Source organism: Bufo bufo, chromosome 4 (genome assembly GCF_905171765.1).
Source record: "Bufo bufo chromosome 4, aBufBuf1.1, whole genome shotgun sequence".
Taxonomy (NCBI): Eukaryota; Metazoa; Chordata; class Amphibia; order Anura; family Bufonidae; genus Bufo; species Bufo bufo.
Genome location: NC_053392.1, coordinates 609,175,263 through 609,191,862, shown reverse-complemented (window position 1 = coordinate 609,191,862; position 16,600 = coordinate 609,175,263). Strand labels below are relative to the sequence as shown.

Sequence of the window (16,600 nt, the reverse complement as noted above, 5' to 3'; positions counted from 1 at the left end):
TGCACTGTGGCCCATAACACTATAGTTACACCGTGGATAGGGGAGGTCGTGGCGGGGGGGGGGGGGGGCTTGGAGGCAGGTTGGGGGGGGGGGCCCCCATAGATCCGTTTCGCACCTGTATAGTGCATTTGCGGATGCGCGTACGCGGAAATTATATTGCCAATATTTCGCATTGAAAAAAAATTTATGAATGGCAATCGCAAATTCGAATAATCCATCTGGTATGTCACTGTCCATGTTGTGGGACTATTTGTGCACTTCTAGTAATTATTTCTTGGCTGCAAATATCAGCTGAAGGTTTTTCATGTTCGCCTGCCATTAAAATGAATGGGACCCGCCGCGAACTTGCGGTTCGCGAACATTTGATCGCATTCACGAACCGTCCTGGCAGATGTTCGTCCATCACTATTCACCATCGTATTCATCTGCATACAGTAGGTCTCTGGCGTGTAATTACACATGTGGATCTATCCTTAGGCCCATTTAACTTGGTTTGCTACCAAAATATTGCATTTTTTCTTACAGTTCCATCGCATATATATATATTTTTTTTCTCGTCGGACATTATATCTTTGCCCCATAGAGAAAGGGATAGAAGAGCGCCCAAGGAAAACCGACACCAGAGCTTCAGCGTGCTGTGCTAGAAAGGAACAATTACATCTCCTGCATTTCCCAATTCCCCATAGACTTTCACCATCTAGACCTGCTATATTTCTGCAATTTATTTTTTAAATATTGGCAAAAAAATACCACAGAAAACACCACGTCCATCCACTCTGGGGGTCAGCACCATCACATCAGACTCCAACTAAACCCAGGATACAACCAAGCACACGACAGAACGGTCATTGACCAAACATTGTAGCAAGTCCGGAGCATCTTCTCATTCCTCTGTAGTTCTTCCTGGAAATGAAGAAATTGATACGTTTGCATTTCCTCACCCCTTGTCAACCTGACACTATGATCGGAGGATATTAGACTAGGAACGGGCCACACAAAGAAGTTGTAACAGTCAGTTCTAAATTGGGCTATATGGTTATTAGGGGAGAGTACAAAAAAAAAAAAAAAAGGATTTCCAGAAAAAGATGCTCCAGTCCTGTTACTTTATGGGAGGACATATATTTACATCAGATACAGGAGATGGAGTCTCACTAAAAAGACTGCTAGAAAACTCATGAAAATTAATTGATCAGCTGCAATCAGTGATGGAACCTGACAGTACACATTTCCCTACAGCACCACCACTGGAGAAGTGAAGTATTGCACCATGTGAGCAAAATCAATAGGCTGTACATGTAACACAGGCGCCAGGTCCTCCAGTGCAAGACTGGTAAATTAAGGTGATGAATAAGAAATTCCCTATAGTAGAAAATTAGACTAGACAACCCCATTTATATCTTCCATGCCTTACACCCTGTGACATCACTCCTTCCTCCCCGGCTCCATAGTCTACTGGACTGAGGTAGACGCCATGATTAACAAAGTTTCCCTTTACAGAAGATCAGACTAAGAATACCAGGAGACGGGATGTACAAGAATATAATATTTATTACAGATCAGGAGAAGAGATCCCGGGTCATGGAGCCGTCATCAGTATCATGGAGGACAGACGCTTGTTACAGGAGACACATGGACATAGATCTGAGGAAGAATCCTTCCGGTCAGCTGGAGATCAGGGCAACGGCAACCTCATTGAGGAACTTGTCACAGGCCGACTTGTCCACATCCGGGAAATGCTTGGCGATGACCTCCAGGAGACAACCACACAGCAGCTGGGGATGGATGATTATAGCTGCTTCCCCACCCAGAAGGGGCTCCACTGTTGTCCTTTGGTTCTGCAGCTCAGCACCATTGACAGTAATCAATAAGGAACTGCAATACCAGATATAACCATAGATAAGAGTGGCGCCATTTTCAGCAGACTTTCTGCTCCCCACTGGACAGATCTGCTCCTCACCTTGATGGTGTCCACACTGAGCTTCAGCTTGTTGGTGTGCATCTCCCGCAGTGTGGCCAAGTTCTCCTGCAGATTTCCATAGTGGTTGAGGGCATCATTAATGGCGTGGATGATCTTCCCTCCATGTGTCTTCAGATCCTGACTGCCGGGGGTCACGTCCATGTGAGTGAAGTGGGACTTGGTGTCTGGATGGTGCTGGAAGAGACTGAGGAAGTGAAGATCCAGTGTTACATGGGGTAAAGACACTGTTGTCCTATATACCATGGAAATCGGAGGTCAGGACAGTAGAGGGGGCTACAAACAAAACAGGAGCAACTTTAAGGATGGCTGAGTATTAGGTAAAGATGGCTACCTTCATTCAGAAGCAGCACCACACCTGTCTGTAATTATAGTTCAGATCCATTGAAGTGAACAGGACTGAACTGCAGTATCACACACGGCCTGTAGACAGGGGTGGCACTGTAACAGAAACAGCCATGTTTTACTAATCCTGTGCAACCCTTTTTCTTCCTCCTTGGTTCTATTCCCATGGTATAACACTAAAGGGGTTTTGCAGGATTAGCATTGACAGCACCACTCTCACCCCCAGGATGCGTCTGGTACTGCAGCTCAGCCCCAATAACTTGAATGAAAACAATGCAATAAGAGAACTTATGGACAAACTGCTCTTAAAAAAAAATAAAAAATCACATGATTCATCTCACCCAAATCCTGAGGTCTCAGAACACGCAGGGCCAGATTTATCATTAGCGCAAGTCAGAATAATGGAGTGAAAAAGTCGCAAAAAAAATGCGCAAACGCTAAAACTGCGCACAAATTTGCAACTTTTTTCTGCTCTGCACTATGCTCGCCAGTTTTCTGAAAGTGGGCGTGTTTTCTTATGTAAATGAATCTCTAGACAGATTTACTATTGGGACTATTTAAAAAGTCACAAAAAAAATTTGCAATTTCACTCCAGTGAGGACCATGCTTATCTTATGAGACTTTTTAATAGAACACGAGACTTTTTCGTAAGGACGTGCGACTTTTGTAAAGCTGCTTACTGACAGATAAACTGCTACCGTCAAACCACATTTATTACAGTCTAAAAGGGCCAATCATAAAACTGACTTTAGCCATATGTGAAAGTGGAGTGAGCGGTCAGAGGAATGATAAATCTGGACACGCAGTGTTTCTGGATTACAGTTTTTCATGTTTAAAGGAAGATTCCAAACAAATCTGACACATTGTTGCATGTAGTGCAGGGGGCGGAGCACCAGGTGTAACAATGTATCAGCTCCTCCTTCCCAGCCCCTTGTAGCAGTGACTATCTGGCTCTGCCGCTCACCTCTCCATGGCTTCACCTCCAATCTTCTCAGCGTCAGCGTCAATCTTCACAAACAAGGGCTCCAAAGCCGCCTTCTCAGCATCTGATAGCGCCATCCTGGGATGTGAAGCTCCAGCACAAGGGCCAATCTGCACTGAGGGGCCCCAGACTCCATCATCACCTTTATATAGGGAGGAATGGCTGCTGATCCAGCACACCTGGGGTCCTACAGGAGAGCCTGACAACCTGGCCTGGCTGACAACTCCTGGACTGGAGTGCAGACACAATCAGCTGGCGGCTCTTGTAGACTCCTTTCATCTGAGAAGACGCTCGTGTGTATTAGCTCAGGTCTCCATGCTGATCAAATGTGCGCAATGATTACACGTGACCGGAAAACGCACAATGATGTCACCTGTAAAGTATTCGTATGTGATCACATGACGCTGTGCGCACACGTGTGATGTAACATGTGTCTGATATCCAATGCAATTGGTAATTTCTCTATTAATATGACATGTGATGTACGTCTATGGGACACATATAATTACACGTGTACAGCACATGTGGTATCATACATGTGATCGCAGTGACATGGACCCCCAGCCAATCGTGCCACTCTTGTTATTAACCCTTTCATGATATGACATCACTACTGTCTCATTGGAGGTGTCAGCACACATACATGGTTGTCAGCTCGGCTGACAGGTATCTAGTATTTGGTGCTATTCACACAATGTGGTCAGATCGCAGTTTATTGAGATTCTCACCACGTTTTTGAAATACAAAGTGCCATTTTGCAGAAATGTTGAAGTGATAAATGCGTTGTGTGAACTGACCCTTCTTGCCAGCCATGTGTTATAGGGTAATGTCCGCATGGGATGGATACTGCTGGTTAGAGATGAGCGAATTTCATATTTTAGTTCACTTCGTTTGTTGGTTAAAGGTGAATTGCGTTATGGAGTCAGTTACCGCGGACCATAACGCAATTCTATGACGGAATGCATAACGGAAAGCCTTTAGAGTCATTCCGCTATTCATTCCGTCATAATTGAAGTCTATGGGCTGCAAAACGTATTCATCCCGTTTCCGTTATGCAGTGGAGTCCGTCATAGAATTGCGTTATGGTCCGTGATAACGGAATCCATAACGCAATTCACCTTTAACCAACAAACGAAGTGTGAACGAAGTGTCATGAGGAAATGTTCTGATGGATCTGGAAGCCGACAGCAGGAAGTGAGAAATTTCGGAAGCATTTCCCTGCATTAATGTGATTGTGAGGTCAAAGGTCCCGGTAATATAGAGGGAGATATCTGTGATGGCCGCCTTCGGGCCTGTTCACACAGATGATATGCTGCAGACCTGCTCCAGGCTTCGCTCTATTGAAGGAGTGAAACGGCGAGCGATCTCCCTTCCTGGTGCAGTCGCGGCTTTAAACCTCTCACCTGCGAACTGCAGGACTGCCCATTGAAAACAGTGTAAGGCCTCCTGCACATGGCCGTTTTTTTTCCCGTTTACTGGCCGTTTTTTACGTTCTGTATAAGGTCCGTATACGGAACCATTCATTTCAATGGTTCCGCAAAAAAAACGGAATGTACTCCGTATGCATTCCGTTTCCGTATTTCCGTTTTTCCGTTCCGTTTTAACATAGAACATGTCCTATTATTGCCCGCAAATCAAAACGGAAACGGAACACATACGGAAATGCATTCGTGTGACTTCCGTTTCCGTTCTGTTTTTTCCTGAACCATCTATTGAAAATGTTATGCCCAGCCCAATTTTATCTATGTAATTACTGTATACTGTATATGCCATAGGCCATACGGAAAAACGGAACAGTAACGGAAACACAACGGAAACAAAAAACCGATCAACGGATCCGTGAAAAACGGACCGCAAAACACTTAAAAAAAGCCATACGGTCGTGTGCAATAGGCCTAAGGCAAACACCATGCGCCAGCTTCCACTTCCAAAATTCCGCTTTGTGAACGGGCCCATAGGGTGGATTTATACGGGTCCTTTAAAAACACTGTCTACCAGTAAAACTCTCAATTCAACCAATCAGAGCTCAGCTTTCATTTCTTAAAGTGGGAATCCAAGACCATGTAATACCCCAGACCTGGGGGTATCTGCAATTGCTGTGTTTTATATGTAATGTATTGTATTTTCATGTTTATACCATTTATTCCAGCAGGGGAGGTAATGGTTAGCAGGAACAGGGCTTACCAACCTGGTCCTCCCCTCTTGGTAGGAGTGTGCTGGTCCTACTTCCTGCCAGCAGGGGGAGTTCCTCATGTATGTTATGCACTTATGCTCGTAACCTGGTGTCTCTGTAGCAATGGGAGAAAGGGAGTCAGCATGATCTGTGTCTTTGGGCATCTGTCGCTGAACTACCAGGAGGAACCACCAGCACAGCCTGAGAATGGCCTGACGTTCATCAAGGGGGCGTGCAGTACCCCAGGCCTGGGGATATCTGCAATTACTATGTTTTATATGTAATATACAGTATTTTCATGTTTATACTATTTATTCCTGCAGATGATTTAATGGTTAGTAGGAAAAGGGCTAACTACCCTGTTCCTCCCCTCTTGGTAGGAGTGGGCTGGTCCTGTTTCCTGCCAGGAGGGGGAGTTCCTAACTAGAGAAGAAGAGTGTCCTGTTCGGATAGTGGGGAGTGAGGAAGCAGACGTCAGAGCTCATACTCCCAGAAACCATAGCTTATTCCCCTGTGAGGGAATCTCAGGGACCAGATATTCTTCTCCTGTGAGAACACCTTAATCCTGTCTTAAGAAAATGCTTGAGAGACAAGACAGCAGAGTGATCAGCGAAATACAGCTTTACAGACACTCAGGGGCGTAACTAGAAGTGACTGGGCCCCACAGCAAATATTTGTAAGGGCCCCCCCAGCGTGCTTCGCACCTCCCTCCTCCTGTGTAAACCCCACTCCTTTGGCACAGTGTAGCGGTATACTGTATATTGTGGGGCACAGTGTAGAGGTATACTGTATATTGTGTGGCACAGTGTAGTGGTATACTGTATATTGTGGGGCACAGTGTAGAGGTATACTGTATATTGTGTGGCACAGTGTAGAGGTATACTGTATATTGTGTGGCACAGTGTAGAGGTATACTGTATATTGTGTGGCACAGTGTAGAGGTATACTGTATATTGTGGGGCACAGTGTAGAGGTATACTGTATATTGTGTGGCACAGTGTAGCGGTATACTGTATATTGTGTGGCACAGTGTAGAGGTATACTGTATATTGTGGGGCACAGTGTAGCGGTATACTGTATATTGTGTGGCACAGTGTAGCGGTATACTGTATATTGTGTGGCACAGTGTAGCGGTATACTGTATATTGTGTGGCACAGTGTAGCGGTATACTGTATATTGTGTGGCACAGTGTAGAGGTATACTGTATATTGTGTGGCACAGTGTAGAGGTATACTGTATATTGTGTGGCACAGTGTAGAGGTGTACTGTATATTGTGTGTCACAGTGTAGCGGTATACTGTATATTGTGTGGCACAGTGTAGAGGTATACTGTATATTGTGGGGCACAGTGTAGCGGTATACTGTATATTGTGTGGCACAGTGTAGAGGTATACTGTATATTGTGTGGCACAGTGTAGAGGTATACTGTATATTGTGTGGCACAGTGTAGAGGTATACTGTATATTGTGTGGCACAGTGTAGTGGTATACTGTATATTGTGTGGCACAGTGTAGGCTATATGTGTATAACATAAACATATTTCACATGAAAACTTACAGTTACTTGGCCCTTGGGGATCTCGGACACCACTTCAACACTTTGGCCGGGGGCTCGGCGGAGCTGATGTTGTGTTTTATCCTAATGAGAAAGATTTCATAATAACGATTTGGAGAAGGGGCAGAGGGATAGCAGAGCAGGGAGAGGCTGGTGCTGCTACTAGGGGGTCATACCATGGGGAGTAATAAAGCCCACCATAATGCCCCCCCCCCCCCCAGTAGTAATAATTCTCCTTATAATGTGACAGTGCAAAAATACCCCCTTGTAATGCCCCCAGTTGAGCTAATGTCCCCATAGTGCCCCCATAATGTCCCAGTATAAAATACCCCTATATAGTGCCCCCAGTAAATGCCTCCATAGTGCTCCTCTCCCCCCTTCCTGCTAGTGCCCCCCATAATGTACCAGTATAAAATGCCCCATATATAGTGCCCCAGTAGATGCCCCTCAGTGTCCGGCCTCTGATAGGCTGCCGGCCTAGTGTCCCCCATAATGCCCCCCCATCATGTGCCAGTATCAAGTGCCTCTCTCCTCCTCCCCCCACATGTCCCAGTATCATAGTGCCATCTCCCCCCCCCCACAAAAAAAGTGCCAGTATCAAGTGCCTCTCCCCCCCCCCCTCATGTGCCAGTATAAGGTGCCAACCCCCCCTCCCCCCCAGGTGCCAGTATCAGGTGCCAACCCCTCTCCCCCCCCATGTGCCAGTATCAGGTGCCTCTCTCCCCCCCATGTGCCAGTATCAGGTGCCAACCCCCCCTCCCCCCAGGTGCCAGTATCAGGTGCCTCCCCCCATGTGCCAGTATCAGGTGCCAACCCCCCCTCCCCCCCCAGGTGCCAGTATCAGGTGCCAACCCCTCTCCCCCCCAGGTGCCAGTATCAGGTGCTTCTCTCCCCCCCCCCCCCAGTGCCAGTATCAGGTGCCTCCCCCATGTGCCAGTATCAGGTGACTCTCCCCCCCCCTCATGTGCCAATATCAGGTGCCAACCCCCCCTCCCCCCAGGTGCCAGTATCAGGTGCCAACCCCTCTCCCCCCCATGTGCCAGTATCAGGTGCCTCTCTCCCCCCCATGTGCCAGTATCAGGTGCCAACCCCCCCTCCCCCCCAGGTGCCAGTATCAGGTGCTTCCCCCCATGTGCCAGTATCAGGTGCCAACCCCCCCTCCCCCCAGGTGCCAGTATCAGGTGCCAACCCCTCTCCCCCCCCCCATGTGCCAGTATCAGGTGCCTCTCCCCCCCCAGGTGCCAGTATCAGGTGCCTCCCCCCATGTGCCAGTATCAGGTGCCTCTCCCCCCCCCATGTGCCAGTATCAGGTGCCAACCCCCCCTCCCCCCCCCAGGTGCCAGTATCAGGTGCCAACCCCTCTCCCCCCCCCATGTGCCAGTATCAGGTGCCTCTCCCCCCCCCAGGTGCCAGTATCAGGTGCCTCCCCCATGTGCCAGTATCAGGTGCCTCTCCCCCCACCCTCATGTGCCAGTATCAGGTGCCTCCCCCCCCCCCCATATGCCAGTATCAGGTGCCAACCCCCCCCTTCCCCCCCCAGGTGCCAGTATCAGGTGCCAACCCCTCTCCCCCCCATGTGCCAGTATCAGGTGCCTCTCCCCCCCCCCCAGGTGCCAGTATCAGGTGCCTCCCCATGTGCCAGTATCAGGTGCCTCTCCCCCCCCATGTGCCAGTATCAGGTGCCAACCCCCCCCTCCCCCCCCAGGTGCCAGTATCAGGTGCCAACCCCTCTCCCCCCTCCCCCCAGGTGCCAGTATCAGGTGCCAACCCCGCTCCCCCCCCCATGTGCCAGTATCAGGTGCCTCTCCCCCCCCACCCCCATGTGCCAGTATCAAGTGCCCCCGCTCCCCCCATGGCAATAACAGTCGGGTATTAAAAAAAAATAAATAAACACTTCTACTTACCTCCATGTCAGCGATGCGATGCGATGCGATGCAGCCTCTTCCTGTGTCCCGCCCTGTATGTCCATATATGGAGTCAGTGCTTGTATTTCAGAAAAGATTTCTGCTGGGATTCGAACCCACGACCTTCTGTATCAGAGGCAAAGCACCTAACCACAAGACCATAAGAGATGCCTTGCTACTGATTGAAAAAAAAATGAGACTTCAACTGTTATAGCTGGCTAAGTGTACATCTATACACATGACAGCTGCTCATTTATAGAGATATAGCAGAGCTGAGTGTGCTGGGACAGCTGTCATATAGAGATATAGCAGTGCTGGGTGTGTTGGGGCAGCTGTCATGTGTATAGATGTACACTTAGCCAGCTATAACAGTAGAAGTCTTATTTTTTTTCAATCAGTTGTAATGCAGCCTTTATGGTTGTGAGGGTAAATGCTTTACCTCTGATACAGTCAGACTTTTGGAGGTTGTGGGTTCGAATCCCAGACACATCAGAAGACTTTAGGAGACAGTAAGATTAGATCACATTAGCGAGGGGCCTGGTCAGCTGCTGTGAAGGGGCCCTGAACAGTAAGACATCGATATTTATCTAACTTGAAAATAAACTGTCACACACGCTGCCGGGACACCGGGCCCCGAAGCAGCTGCTTCCCCTGCTTCCCCGGTAGTTACGCCCACTGCAGACACTGCTGAAAGGTGAAGGACAACAGCTCAGACACCACCACCTACCTAAACCACTGCTAGGCCTGGTAGTGCCAACCTATTGCCATCCAACCAGCAGCCATACTTCCTTAACTGGTGCCAGAAACTGCCGTTTGTAATTATTGCTGCTGGATGTGCCACAAGACATATTTTGCAGTACAAAGAGACTGTTATGCGTTCACCTTTGGCCTGAGTCTTCAATCTACACTTTCACTGCACCAAACCCCAGGGAATGACAGCCCAAATGATAGTATTGTGACACAGCACCTTATCAGGGCCACTACCACTCCCATCCTCTGCACCAGCTCCTCAGGGGCTCGCCGCATTCATGTTCAATAGGGCCAGAATGTGCTGTCCGCATCCACATTTGCGGATCCGCATTTCCGCTTCTGTTTCCGCAACAAAAATAGAACATGTCCTATTCTTGTCCGCAATTGCAGACAAGATTAGGCATTTTCTAATATAGTGCCGGCGATGTGCGGTCCACAAATTGCGGAATGCACATTGCCGGTGTCCGTGTTTTGCGGATCCGCAAAACACTTACGGACGTGTGAATGGACCCTCATAGTAACATTATTAAAGGTTACGTTTTATCTTTATGTATATTCTAATGGATTGCCTTCCGTGTACAATGTTATAATATACTTTCTATGTTAGACAGTATATTATAGTGCATTTGTATTGTGCGGCAGTTGTGTGCGGTTCTGCTGCGATACTGCAGGTATATAGAGGGACAAGCGTTATTGGAACAAATCATTTCTACTGGTGTGATATACCAGTTGCCCACCCAAAAAAACTGATTGAAGCGGGGTGTTATATACAGTGGCGTACATACAGGGGTCGCAGGAGTCGCAGTTGCGACTGGGCCCGGCACTCCAGGGGGCCCGGCCGCCTGTGGACCCCCCCCCCCAGGCGGCCGCTGGCAGGGGCCCCGCTGTACTCACATGTAATGGAGCGCTCTGATGGGGCCTGGCATGAAGTACAGTGGCAATTTCGGGCCCCATCAGAGCGCTCCATGCTTCCATTACATGTATAATATGGGGGTGGGGGCCGGAGGGTCAAGGAAGAGGGGGGGGGGGCGGGGGGGCGCGCACTCACTCACACCCGGCCAGGCAGTTCTGTTTCCATAGTGAAGCAGGGAAACCTCTCTACTCCCTGCTTCACTGATCTTCAGAGCTCAGGAGCTCCCCCTGCTGGCCCCAGATCGCACTGCTGGCTGTGGGAGGAGAGCTGAAAGCCCGGCAATCTGCCTCCTGTCATCAGGGAAGAAGGTAAGTATGTGTTATGTTTTGTTTTGTTTCTATAGCTGCAGACTGGGGGCAGGGGGGGTGTTTGATGGGCACAACTAGAGTGAGGGGGCACAAAAGTTGGCATCTCTACTGAGGGGCACCTAATCTGCCATAACTGATTTGAGGGGGCACCTAATCTGGCATAACTACTGTGAGGGTGGCACATATGAAGGCATAACTATGAGGGGGCACATATGAAGGCATAACTACTGTGACGGGGCACGTAATCTGGCATAACCATTGTGAGGGGCACATATGTGGGCATATCTAATGTGAGGGGCACATAATCTGGCATATCTAATGTGAGGGGGAACATATCTGGGCATATTTACTTTGAGGGGGCACATAACCGGGCATAAATACTGTGAAGGGGCACATAATCTGGCATTACTACTGTGAGGGGCACATATGTGGGCATATCTAATGTGAGGGGACACTTAATCTGGCATAACCACTCTGAGGGGGAACATATCTGGGCATATTTACTTTGAGGGGGCACATAACTGGGCATAAATACTGTGAAGGGGCACATAATCTGGCATTACTACTGTGAGGGGACACATAATCTGGCATTACTACTGTGAGGGGACACATAATCTGGCATAACCACTCTGAGGGGGCACATATCTGGGCATAACTACTGTAAGGGGACACATGTTTGGCATAACTACTATGAGGGGGCACATATCTGGGCATAACTACTGTGACAGGAACAAAGGTGGGCATAACTACTGTGAGGGGCCACAAGGTGGGCATTAGTACTGTGTGGTTGCACTTAGGGCAAATGCCCTAGATTACCCTGCTATACATTGGCATGGCTGAGTCTTACAGGCCAGCACAGCGCCCCCTGCTGGTGATTTGACAGGGGCAGTCACCATCCCTTCCTTATGTGATTATTCTTTTTTGGACCTTGTTCTGGATCCAGCGGACATCACGCCGATGCCAGTGACTCCCTGGATGAGGTAGGACCAGATTTTATTAGGACTGGGCGAGTGTAGCCATGCATTGGGCTTAGGGCTCTTTAACACGAGCGGATCCTGTGCGGGTAATCCGCTGCGTGAAAGAGTGCCAAGCCCCGTTCCAGACAGCAGAGACACGGAGCAGTAACATGATTGATGATGCTCCGTGCCTCTCTGTGATCTTTTTACTGCAAAATCACGGAGAGATAAAGTTGCCACCCTGATTTTGTAGTATAAAGATCACAATCAATCATGTTACTGCTCCGTGTCTCTGCTGTCCAGAATGGGGCTTCAGCAATTATGGCGAAAAAAGATAGGAAGGCGATCATAAGGTAGTACGTTCGATAAGAAGTGTGTAAAAGTTAGACATCAATGGTTGTGCTCACCTTATGGTGTTATGCATACGTAGGCACAACACTCGTGAGGACAGGGGGTCGGTGCAGCCGGTATCTCGCAGTCCTCGTAGGTGGAGTGGCCAATTCTCCAGAGGAATGATATGGAACACAATGGGGAGAGTTTTGTGTACTATAACAGTACACCAGAAAAGGGGAAACGACCCCAGGGGTGCCGAAAAGGAGGGGTGCACCCCCAATGTACCCACAATGACACCCCTGAGAGATAACTCGGCACAAGCTCCCGAGTACAATATCAGAACGGCAAAGAAAATGGAGCTTAAAGTGCCAGATAATAAATGTTATAAATATTTTATTGTAGCATAGCAAAACATAAAAAATACATACAAGAGATGCAGGAGGACAGGGAACAAAGGGGCAGGGAAAGGGAAGAACGGCGCCACCCTGGGAGGGACACTCCGGTCATGGATACTAGAATATATAGAATCAGCGGGACATATATAGAGAAATGATAAATAACCTGCCCGCAGACCAACTATGTATACATGGTAAAGGCGAGTCACAAAGTAACTGCAAAAACCAAACACGGACATGAACATAGACACCCGGCCATACAAAAGGTGAGCCTAACAAGTGAGTAGACATCCAGATGGAGAGAAAACAGGGGATGGAATTGCAGATGGGACTTACCAAGGACAGACCAGGAGTGGAACAACCAGGATGGCGCTACCCCAACGCGCGTTTCGGCGTGCCTTCGCCAGGGGGTAACGCCATCACTGTGGATAGAATGTTTTAAAATCTCTATAAACCAATCAAAAACCAGCACTTACTAGTCCCCAGGTGCGTATGCCTATCGGCGCACAATCATTCCGGCGCAAACACATCCGGGCACCCCGCGGCCGGCGTCCCGTCAAAACCCCGCCCACCCACGTGACAAAGCACATGATCGGGCGGAGATGACGTATGGACGCACAGGCACGGGGCGCCGGATGACGCGCGCACGCATCACAACGCAGGAGGCGCAGGAACTGGAGGAGGTTGAGGCCACCAAACCCATTGCTAGACACTTTAAGGCATTTCATTCATGCAATCCGAGGCTTCTTAAAGTGAGGGGAATTGACTGTGTCCGAGTGGATTTGCGTGCTGGTAATACATCCAAGAGACTTGCCCAACGGGAGAGCCACTGGATCTGGACCCTGGGGACGTTACGTCCCAGGGGTCTGAATGAAAATTTGTGTTTCTCCGCTTTTTTGTAGTCGCTGGGTCCACAACTGTGGATTCCATTATTTCCTTTAACAGCTTGTATGTATTCATTACTAATTTTTATTGATTCTTCTCTCTTTTATTTATCTTTCTCTCCAGCACTTCATCAGTTTTTTACAGGACGCCGCATCCACCGATTCCTTATTTGATCCACTACTTGATCTCCTTAATCTGGTCCCTTCCAATTGTTTCGGAATGTCTGCAACACATCTGGATTTATATATTGTATACTTGCATTTATGTTGATGTACTTCCATGCTGCTTTGGGTACATCCATGTTGGTTCTTTCTTTCCTTCCCCCCTCTTTTCCCCTCCCCCCCTCTTCCCCCCTTTCTTCCTCCCCTTCTCCTTTTCTTTTTATTCCCCCTCCCCTCCTCCCCCTCTCCTTTTTCCTCCTTTCCATTCTGTTCCGTTTTTCCTTTTTCCTTTTATTTTTCTCACCTTGAGCATCATTTCCCCTCCCTTTAATATTATTTGTTCTAGGAGGGTGTCAACATTATACATTTTCCGGTGGTTATTTTCACCGGTATTCATTCACTCATCACGCCCTTTGGCCTAGCACTTTGCACTTTATTCACATGCAGGATTTCTTACAATCACTGTATTTGAACCCCTAGTGGGTCCTCATTTTCATAATTTTGTGTATTTTTTTCTCACATTTTCAATTGTTTATGGTATCTTAGGTTTTTGTACACTTTATTGTACACATGGGTACATATATACTGTTTATGTCTATTATCTCTTTTTCTCCTCTTCATATATATTCTTTTGTCTTCATTGTATGTATTTAACCAATCATGTATTCATCGATTAATACGATTATTATGCATATAGGATCTAGCAATCATGTTTAAATTTCGGTGTACATATGTATGCATTTGTGTATTTAAGGTTAATTATGTATTTTTGTACAGTTGTACATGTGTGCATATTATTGGATATATTGATACTGATGTGTTTATTATATTATATTTATTATATTTATTATATGGTATTCTGTATACTTTTCATTGTCTGTTTTTTCCTTCCCCCTCCCCTCTTCCCCTTCCCGTCTATACACAGCAGACGATGCATGTGGTTTTCCATTTGGGCATATATAGACATATGTGGCTGCATCTACGGGGAGTGCAGAATTATTAGGCAAGTTGTATTTTTGAGGATTAATTTTATTATTGAACAACAACCATGTTCTCAATGAACCCAAAAAACTCATTAATATAAAAGCTGAATATTTTTGGAAGTAGTTTTTAGTTTGTTTTTAGTTTTAGCTATTTTAGGGGGATATCTGTGTGTGCAGGTGACTATTACTGTGCATAATTATTAGGCAACTTAACAAAAAACAAATATATACCCATTTCAATTATTTATTTTTACCAGTGAAACCAATATAACATCTCAACATTCACAAATATACATTTCTGACATTCAAAAACAAAACAAAAACAAATCAGTGACCAATATAGCCACCTTTCTTTGCAAGGACACTCAAAAGCCTGCCATCCATGGATTCTGTCAGTGTTTTGATCTGTTCACCATCAACATTGCGTGCAGCAGCAACCACAGCCTCCCAGACACTGTTCAGAGAGGTGTACTGTTTTCCCTCCTTGTAAATCTCACATTTGATGATGGACCACAGGTTCTCAATGGGGTTCAGATCAGGTGAACAAGGAGGCCATGTCATTAGATTTTCTTCTTTTATACCCTTTCTTGCCAGCCACGCTGTGGAGTACTTGGACGCGTGTGATGGAGCATTGTCCTGCATGAAAAGACCGTAATTAGACTTACCGGTAATTCTGTTTCCTTGAGTCCACCATGACGGCTCTACTATGAGATTGACCCTTGACCTCTGTAGGGGCAGGAACACACAGAGTTTAAAAGGCCACCACCCACACTCACCCTCAGTGCTTTCCAAGTTACCAAGTGGGTGTAGCCTTAACCTAGGCAAGTATATGAATATATACATTTTTTTTTTTTTTTTTGAGTATTAATTCATACTCAACCCCTCCTTAAATCTCAGGGGGGGAAATCTGGGCCGTCATGGTGGACTCAAGGAAACAGAATTGCCGGTAAGTCTAATTACGGTTTTCCATTTCGTCCACCATGACGGCTCTACTATGAGAACTACCAGATTATTAAACAGGGTGGGTAACTGCTTGTAGAACCTTCTGACCGAAGGTTAAATCCACAGAAGCTGACACATTAATCCGGTAATGTTTGATAAAAGTACTTATATTCGACCAGGTGGCTGCTTTACAAATCCTGTCAAGGGAGACACCTCCTCTTTCTGCCCATGAAGACGCCATAGCTCTTGTAGAGTGAGCTTTTATATTCGTGGGGCTATCTAGACCCGACTTCTGGTAGCAGCAAATAATAGTAGATCTGATCCATCTTCCGATCGTGGCTTTGGATGCCTTTTTCCCCCTGTTTGGACCCCCATACTGAACGAAAAGGTTATCATCTTTCCTAAATTCTTTTGTTAAGTCCAGGTATTGTATGATGGTATCCCGGACGTCCAGGAGCTGGAACTGATCCTGTGATGGGTCGTCCTTGGGAAAAGATGGAAGGATGATCTCTTGGTCTCTGTGAAAGTCCGACACCACTTTTGGGAGAAAACCTGGATCTAAACGTAAAACTATTCTGTCCGGGAAGATCGTGAGGTATGGTTCCCTGCAGGACAGCGCTTGGATTTCACCCAGACGTCTGGCTGAAGTGATTGCCACTAGGAAGGCTGCTTTTAAAGATAGGTGTTTGAGAGATATATCCTGCGTAGGAGAAAAAGGCGAATTTGTAAGGTTTTTTAGGACCAAGTTTAGATCCCATTGAGGCGTCCTAGGGGTTAGGGAAGGTCTCAATCTTGAGGCAGCTTTTATGAACCTCCTTATCCACCTGTGACTGGCCAGGTCCGTATCATAACAAGCCCCCAAAGCAGAGATCTGTACTTTGAGAGTACTTGGTCTAAGGCCCAGATCTAACCCTCGTTGGAGGAAGTCTAGCACTTTTTTAATATTGGGAGAAGAGTTTACGGGAGGAGTCTGGCCAAGCCAACTACAATATTTTTTCCATATCTTAAGATATATTGCAGAAGTAACTTCTTTCCTGCTG

General features: G+C 47.1%; 1 protein-coding gene across 1 annotated transcript; it reads right to left on the bottom strand.

Annotated features, from left to right (window-relative positions):
* Window positions 1–1,564: 1,564 nt before the first annotated feature.
* LOC120999640 (hemoglobin heart muscle subunit alpha-type-like) lies at window positions 1,565–3,469 on the bottom strand. The gene is made up of 3 exons (XM_040430618.1): window positions 3,285–3,469; window positions 1,958–2,162; window positions 1,565–1,772 (listed from the first exon to the last, which is right to left on the bottom strand). The coding sequence occupies exons 1-3, from the start codon at window positions 3,377–3,379 to the stop codon at window positions 1,662–1,664; spliced, it is 411 nt and encodes a 136-aa protein (XP_040286552.1). The 5' UTR covers window positions 3,380–3,469; the 3' UTR covers window positions 1,565–1,661.
* Window positions 3,470–16,600: the final 13,131 nt, after the last annotated feature.

Excerpts from the sequence above, each read along its gene's own strand:
- LOC120999640 (XM_040430618.1), bottom strand. The coding sequence starts at position 3,379 with ATGGCGCTATCAGATGCTGAGAAGGCGGCTTTGGAGCCCTTGTTTGTG. Across the intron at positions 2,163-3,284 it reads GGAGGTGAAGCCATGGAGAG|TCTCTTCCAGCACCATCCAG; the intron begins GTGAGCGGCAGA and ends TCACTTCCTCAG. Across the intron at positions 1,773-1,957 it reads TCAGTGTGGACACCATCAAG|CTGCTGTGTGGTTGTCTCCT; the intron begins GTGAGGAGCAGA and ends ATCCATCCCCAG.